The sequence below is a fragment of the Lepus europaeus genome, chromosome 2, assembly GCF_033115175.1.
Source record: "Lepus europaeus isolate LE1 chromosome 2, mLepTim1.pri, whole genome shotgun sequence".
In the NCBI taxonomy this organism is placed as follows: domain Eukaryota; kingdom Metazoa; phylum Chordata; class Mammalia; order Lagomorpha; family Leporidae; genus Lepus; species Lepus europaeus.
The window spans coordinates 8,600,947-8,609,070 of NC_084828.1; the positions used below are offsets into that span (position 1 = coordinate 8,600,947).

The 8,124-nt window shown below is 56.1% G+C and overlaps 1 protein-coding gene across 1 annotated transcript; it reads left to right on the forward strand.

The window, feature by feature from the left end:
* The first annotated feature begins 451 nt into the window (after positions 1–451).
* On the forward strand, positions 452–1,162 carry CLDN14 (claudin 14). Its single transcript, XM_062175299.1, has one exon. It carries the CDS (start codon positions 452–454, stop codon positions 1,160–1,162), a length of 711 nt encoding a protein of 236 aa, XP_062031283.1.
* The last annotated feature ends 6,962 nt before the right edge of the window (positions 1,163–8,124 follow it).

Below are 8,124 nucleotides of genomic sequence, written 5' to 3' on the forward strand. Positions count from 1 at the left end.
CATCAAGCTCAGGTCACTTCCAGCTCAGAAAGTCAAGACTGCGTGGGACCTGCCTTGGGGGCAGCCCAAGGCTCTCCCCTGGCTTGAGCCTTGTCAGCGCACACAGGGGTTCAACAACAGTGGAGACGACCGGAGGCTAGAACGCTGGGGCGCTGGAGAGCAGACACACAGCAGCTCCCCGGAACCCAGAGCCTGCCTGCCCCGCTGTCTGCCGCCCTGCCCTGCAGCTCCGGCCCCGTTCCTGCACCCCGTGACCTCTCAGGAGCTATTTTCTAGAATATGTTAATGGTCACACCAGCCGCCCCGGGACAGAAATAACCACACACAGGTAATGTTTAACCGCTCTCCGTTCCCTCCCCAGCTCCCTCGGCTTCATTAGGGCTCCTGCGGGCTCCTGAAGCGGTGCGGCGCCACCCCGAGGGTCCCGGGCGCCACGGCCTTGGCCTTGGCCATGGCCAGCACAGCCGTGCAGCTCCTGGGCTTCTTGCTCAGCTTCCTGGGCCTGGTGGGCACACTCATCACCACCATCCTCCCGCACTGGCGACGCACGGCGCACGTGGGCACCAACATCCTGACGGCCGTGTCCTACCTGAAGGGGCTGTGGATGGAGTGTGTGTGGCACAGCACCGGCATCTACCAGTGCCAGGTCTACCGCTCGCTGCTGGCACTGCCGCGCGACCTGCAGGCAGCCCGCGCGCTCATGGTCATCTCGTGCCTGCTGGCGGGCACCGCCTGCGCCTGCGCCGTCGTGGGCATGAAGTGCACACGTTGCGCCAAGGGCACACCGGCCAAGGCCGCGATGGCCGTGCTGGGCGGCGCGCTCTTCATGCTGTCTGGCCTGCTCTGCATGGTGGCTGTGGCCTGGACGGCCAACGACGTGGTGCAGAACTTCTACAACCCTCTCCTGCCCAGCGGCATGAAGTTCGAGCTGGGCCAGGCGCTCTACCTGGGCTTCATATCCTCGTCGCTGTCACTCATCGGAGGCACCCTGCTCTGCCTCTCCTGCCAGGACCAGGAACCCCGGCGGCCCTCCCGGGCACAGCCCAGGCCCATCTCGGCGTCGGCGCCCACCTACCGGCCCCCAGCCGCCTACAAGGACAACCGCGCTCCGTCGGTGACCTCGGCGACACACAGCGGGTACAGACTGAACGACTACGTGTGAACGGGGGGGCCTGCACACCCACCTGTGAGTCCCCGGCGGCGCGCGCCCGGCAGGTGCAGGCTGCAGGACCTTGTGCGAGTCCCCAGGGCCTGCACAGGAAGCCTGGACTGCTTGCTTGGGGAGTGGACAGTGTGAGCTTGCTTCTAGACTGTGCTTCCGAGGTGCTGGTGGTCACCCTCAGAGGCTGTCAGGCTCAGAGGCACTGAGCCCTAGGAGCCACCGCCACCACCGATGCAGGCTGGTGCGGGTGGTGGGACCCAGCGTGAGCGCCTGGGGGCCTGTCCGCTGTCCAGCCTTGGAGCCTGATGGATGTGTGGCCACAGCACGACGTTTGCTTCTAGGCCGGTTCCGAATCCAAGGGAACGCTGTGAGCAGGGAAGAGGAGAGAACTCTGTGTACCAAAGACTCCCAAATACTCCCTTCTGCTTTTGTATTTATTGTATGTATCTTACGTGGGTGGTTTAATAACGGCGCAATAAAAACCACCTTGTGAGTTTGGCCCGTGGGGTTTGTGATGCAGACTGACTGGGAAAGTGCACTGAATTAGTTTTGTTTCCAGAATGTTCTCCCAAGGTGCTGGTGCTCACAGTCAGAGCCTGCGGGGCCCAGGGGCACCGCCAGCCATGCTGACCACAAACACCTCTGAGTCCTGACCCTATGGTGACCACCACTGACGCAAGACGACGAGAATCAGGAGACATCCACAGGATGCTGAGCTACACACACAGGCCAGAGATACACACAGACACACAGAGACACACACAGACACATACACACACATACACAGATACATACATGCACACAGACATACAGACACAGACATACACACAGAGACACAGACATACACATGCAGACACACACGCAGAGATACACACACAGACGCACACATACATACGTACACCCACACACAGACACAAAGACACACACACAGACACAGATACACACACGCAGACACGCACACACACAGACACATATATACACACATGCACAGGCACAGACATACACACAGACACACAATACAGACACACACATGCAAACACATACAGACACACACATGCAGAGACACACACGCACACACAGTCACAGACACACAGAAACACACACATGCACAGACACAGACATACACATACAGACACACACATGCAGACACACACAGACACATACATGTGGTTACACACAGATACACACATGCAGAGACACACAAGCACACACAGACACACACATGCATACACACACAAGATACACACATGCAGACACAGACACACACGGTATCTGTAGCCCATCTGAAATGCAGGGGCAGGGAGGGAGGAAGGGGCCCCCTTGGGACAAGGTAGTGTCATAAATCACATGACAAGGACAAGGTCATTTTCGCCCTGTGAGAAGTAAGTCCCCACTGCTGAGAGAACAGAAGGCAGAGGGGAAGCAAAGCCAGCCTGGGTGTTGGCAGGATGCCTGGCTGGGAGCACCACTCGTCCCCAGGGACCCTGGAGGGACTTCGCGGGCTTGTTTCCTGGGGTGGCCGTGAGAGCAGGGACTAGCCAGGGTTGACTGCTCCTTCAGCTGCCTGGAGGACACTGACGCCCCCTCTGGCTGGAATCCAGGGAGCCACACCTGCTGCTGTGCCCACGTGGGCGCACGTCCTCGCCCATCTCTGACAGCGCCCTGCCCATGCCTCTGCCCCAAACCTCAGACTCTGGCGGTGGGAGATGTCTCACTCTAAAGGCTGTGCTGAGACCTGCAGACGGAGGGGCCATGTGGTGAGATCCCTCCATCCGTGAGGGTCTTGGGGTAGGGCCACCAGGGTGCCAGCCATCACTGTTCGCAGGGAGGAGAGCCACAGAGGAGCCTACAGGCTGGGCTTCTTGCTAGCACAGCCTAGTGAGACTGTGCCCCGGCACCAGGAAGGAGAACAGGTGTGGGAAGGAAAGGCCGACAGGCACAGCCCAGAGCCCCTGGAACCTCAAGGCCAAGGTCTCACGGCCCTGCTGACCTGATGGGGTCCCCCAGGCCGGCGCTCAGCCCAGGCCCTGCAGAGGGTGGTGAGAAACGCAGCGGCCACCTGCTGCTCTCACGCCGAGGCTGTCCCAGGACCGGGGTCCATGGAGCACCCGCAGCCGGTTCCCCCAGGCTTCGCTGATCCCCCTGATTCCTGCCCTGCTGGGACGTCTCTCAGGGGCCTCCCAGCGAGACGGAGAGGCAGAGGGGTCAGGGAACAATCGCACACACGCAGGTCCTCCTGGCTTCACGCACAGCTGTAGACCCCAGGCGACAGGTAAGGCGTCTGGAAGGAGCAGGTGCCAACATCTCGGCCCTCAGCTGGCCGCAGAGAAGCTAGGATGGCCACAGTCCGGAATCCGTGTGCAGAACTTATTCTAGGTAATAAAAGACCGATTGCAGAGGAAAGAAAAAATAACCCTTTGAAGGGTGGACATCTGGTTCAGCGGTGAACAGGTGGCCTAGGACACACACATCCCATACTGAGCGCCCAAGTTCGGGTCTCGTCCTGACTCCAATCCTAGCTTCCCGATAATGCACACCCTGGGGGGCAGTGCACTCATGTCCCTGCCACCCATGACGGAGACTTGGGTTGAGTTCTGGCCTCCTGGCTTTGGCATGGCCCAGCCTCTGCTCTTGTGGACATTTGGGGAGTGAGCCAGATAATGGAAGATCTCTGTCTCTGTCTTTCAAATAAATCAAAATAAATTTAAAGGGGCCAGGATTGTGGTGCACCAGGTGAAGCCACTGCTTACAACGCCAGCATCCCAGAACTACGTGCTGATTCAAGTCCCAGCGGCTCTACTTCCCATCCAGCATCTTGCTAGTGCTCCTGGGAAAGCAGCAGATGATGGCCCAAGTACCCACGCCCCTGTCACCCATGTGGGAGACCTGGATGGAGGTCCTGGATCCTGGCTTTGGGCTGGCCCAGCCCCTGCCATAGCAGCTGTTTGGGGAGTGAACCAGCAGATGGAAGATCTCTTTGTCTCTCTCTCTCTCCCTTTCTCTCTATCACTCTGCATTTCAAATAAATAAATACATACATTTTTTAATGATTTTTTGTAAAGATTCATTTATTTTATTTGAAAATCAGAGTTATACAGAGAGAGGAGAGGCAGAGAGAGAGAGGTCTTCCATCCAATGGTTCACTCCCCCAATAGGCCACAGCGACCGGAGCTGCGCCAATCCAAAGCCAGAAGCCAGGAGCTTCTTCCAGGTCTCCCACATGGGTGCAGGGGCCCAAGCATTTGGGGCATCTTTTACTGCTTTCCCAGGCTGAAGCAGAGAGCTGGATTGGAAGTGGAGCAGCCGGGTCTCGAACCAGTGCCCGTATGGGATGCTGGCACTGCAGGCGAGGGCATTAACCACTATGCCACAGCGCCAGCCCTGTTACATAACTTTTTTAAAGATTAATTTAAAAATGTAATAATCTTTTTCGAACTTTGAATTCCGACACTAACAAAATGTCTCTCCTATTCAGATGAAAGATTACTACAAGTATATTTCAAAATGTTCATGGAAATGGAATTGAAAGCTGATCTGCACCCTCCATGAACAGTTTGAAGGTCCCTCAGCATAATAAATATCACAGTTCACTGAGCCCTTATTGCCTGCCAGGCATACTTTTCACTTACTAATATTTGTTAAGATTTTATTACTTATTTGAGAGGTAGAGTTAGAGAGAGAGACAGAGACAGAGACAGAGAGAGGGAGAGAGGTCTTCCATCTACTGGGTCACTCCCCAGACGGCTGCAACAGCCGGAGATGAGCCAACCTGATCCGAAGCCAGGAGCCAGGAGTCAGGAGCCAGAAGCTTCTTCCAAGTCTCCCAAGTGGGTACAGGAGCCCAAGCACTTGGGCCATCTTCTACTGCTTTCCCAGGAGCATCAGCAGGGAGCTGGATGGGAAGAAGAGCAGCTGGGACTAGAACCGACATCCATAGGGGATGCCGGCACTGCAGGTGGAGGATTAACCTACTTTTACTCATTTTCCTACTTTTATCTCATTTACAAATTTGATCCAGGTAGAACGAAGGGAACCCAGTGCAATAAGTACTCTTCTTAACCCCATTCTACAAAGGAGAAAATTAAAGAACTGAGATCTCTTCCGTTGCCCAGATCACAGACTTGTAAGTAAAAGACTCGGGCTTCGGACGCAGACAGGCAAGCAGCGGGCAACCGTGTGTTAAGTCAAGTAGGAGCATGACCTACACTGTGTCCAAAGGAGTTACCTGTTTCATGGTCCTACGTGGCTCTGTCCGGAACCATCACTCCACAGGTTCTTGCTCGCTGGATCCTGGTTTGATTGGCTAAAAGGGGTGTCAGACCCAGAGGTCCAAGTTTGAATTCCCGTGGGAAACAGGAAGTGACACACAGGAAGTGAGGCACAGGAAGTGGCACTGGCATGGCTGTGTCCTACCCGCTGGCCAGAGGAAGCAGAAAGTGGATGCAAATAAGACCTTGCTTCCCTCCCTCGGGCAACAGATTGTGGGATGCAGCTCCCAATTTGCCGTCCCTCGCTCCCAAGACAAGAACTCCAGGTCCTCGGAGCCCAGCTTTTGCCACATGACAACCGCAGCCATCAAGTCGATGCCTGTTTCTGCCCAAGTCTTCAGGACCAGGGGTCTTTAGCAAGGTCATTGGCAGGGAGCATGGCCTTGTGGAGGTATAGCACACAACCCCCAATTTCAGAATGAAGAGGAACTGTGGCTCAAACTAAAAACCTCTCATAGGTATAAACGGCGACGTGACCCACGTGGGTAAGCCACGCGGGATCTCCCTGTTTCTGTGAACCCGAGCCAGCTTGCCTCAGACACACAGAGGTCTAAAGTTGGCCACGTTTTCTGGTTCCCTTGCCCTGCACAGAGGGAGGCTCTAGACCTTGAAGGGGAGCTGGGCTGGTCTTCAGTGCTCGGGGACACCCTGCGTACCTCCAACTTCCAGGCCCTGACATCTTCTCAGCCCTGCGGCTCCCAGGGCGCCTCCCCTAGAACCGTGCACCTTGCTGAACCCTGGGGAGAAACCACATTTCCCAGCAGTCCCCGGAAAGCCTCCTCCCGAAATGGGATTGCTCCCCTCTTACAAGCAAACACCTGACCACTCCCCCTCGGACATCACACCCTAATTGCTGCATGGGTTTAGCCTTTTTTAAAAAAAAAAAAAAAAAAAAAAAAAAAAAAAAAAAGATCTTTTATTTATTTGAAAGTCAGAGTTACACACAGAGAGGAGAGGCAGAGAGAGAGAGAGAGAGAGAGAGAGAGAGAGTCTTCCATCCACTGGTTCACTCTCCAATTGGCCGCAATGGCCAGAGCTGCGCCAATCCAAAGCCAGGAGCCAGGAGCTTCTTCCAGGTCTCCCACGTGGGTGCAGGGGCCCAAGGACTTGGGCCATCTTCTACTGCTTTCCCAGGCCATAACAGAGAGCTGGATAGGGAGAGGAGCAGCCGGGACTAGAACCGGTGCCCATATGGGATGCCGGCGCTTCAGGCCAGGGTGTTAACCCACTGAGCCACAGCGCCAGCCCCGGGCTTAGCCTTTTGAAACCAAAGGCCTCTGACGTCTCCCAGAAGATGCTATTTTCAGGTCAGCCACCACGGTCCTCGGTGGAAGTGTTTGTGTTAGGTAGGAAAATAGAAATTAGCCTGTGTGTGTGAGAGGGGCCTAAGGATGTGCCTGGGAAGCAGCCCAGGATTCTACACTATGGAGTCCTGCCCAGAGCCCAAGTACTCCATAGGCGGCCCAGCCTCCCCCTGCACCCCGGGGAATCCTCTCTGCCCAGAGCCAAGTAGGATACCCAGTCTGATAACAATGGGCAAAACGCCCCAGGAAGAGTTTTCCTTACTACACACCCAGCAAACCCTTTGTCCAGGAGAAGAGGGTGAGAGGAACTGGACCCCACTCCCTTTTCAAACCTTGATCTGGGCCGGCGCCATGGCTTAACAGGCTAATCCTCCGCCTTGCGGCGCCGGCACACCGGGTTCTAGTCCCGGTTGGGGCGCCGGATTCTATCCCGGTTGCCCCTCTTCCAGGCCAGCTCTCTGCTATGGCCCGGGAAGGCAGTGGAGGATGGCCCAAGTCCTTGGGCCCTGCACCCCATGGGAGACCAGGAGAAGCACCTGGCTCCTAGCTTCGGATCAGCGAGATGCGCCGGCCGCAACAGCCACTGGAGGGTGAACCAATGGCAGAAAGGAAGACCTTTCTGTCTGTCTCTCTCTCTCACTATCCACTCTGCCTGTAAAAAAAAAAAAAAAAAAAAAAAAAACAACCTTGATCTGAAAGCCAAGCGCAATCAGCCCTTCCCTGAGGGGCTACCTGGCTGGCCAGGGAATCGCTCTCAGCGCTCAGCGCTCTCAGCTCCCACCTTGCCGAGATGCGCACCTGCCCTGCAGGTGCGTCCTGTCTGTTAAACTTTGTAAGCTCGCTTACCCCAGTCGGAACGGCTGGGCACGCGCTCGAGATTCCACGCGCACAGGCACCACTATTCGACGGGGGCCAGCTGAGCCTTGCTACCTTGCTTACCGCTGCTCTCTGTCTCGCGCAGGAACTCTTTCTCGCACCAAGACAGGAACCTGTACTCCAGCCATCTCCACGAACATTTTGAAAAGGACAGCACGTTCAAAACTTAAATAATCATCCGTTACTTGATGGTAAGAAACTGAAGATGGGGCCAAGGATTTGCACCCTGAAATCTGATACCCCAGCCCCAGTTTGGGGCCAGGGGCCACTGGCTGCATTGGCAGGTTCCATACACTTAGGGAGAGGGAGGGCCTTCAGAGGAGCCTCGCTACACCGAGGGAGGCCAAGAACCGAGGGACACCAACCGCACCTGTCTTCAGCGGGAAGGCCCAGTTTGAGACACGTGAAGTTAGAACGGGCAGTGCTCTGCACTGAGCCGTCTGTGAGGAGAGGGAGTGACCAGTGAGTTCAACAGATTAGCCGAGGCGTGGAGGGCTTTTCAAAAAGCTGCCCC

Bases quoted from the DNA above. Each gene is read 5' to 3' on its own strand.
- CLDN14 (XM_062175299.1), top strand. From the start codon at position 452: ATGGCCAGCACAGCCGTGCAGCTCCTGGGCTTCTTGCTCAGCTTCCTG.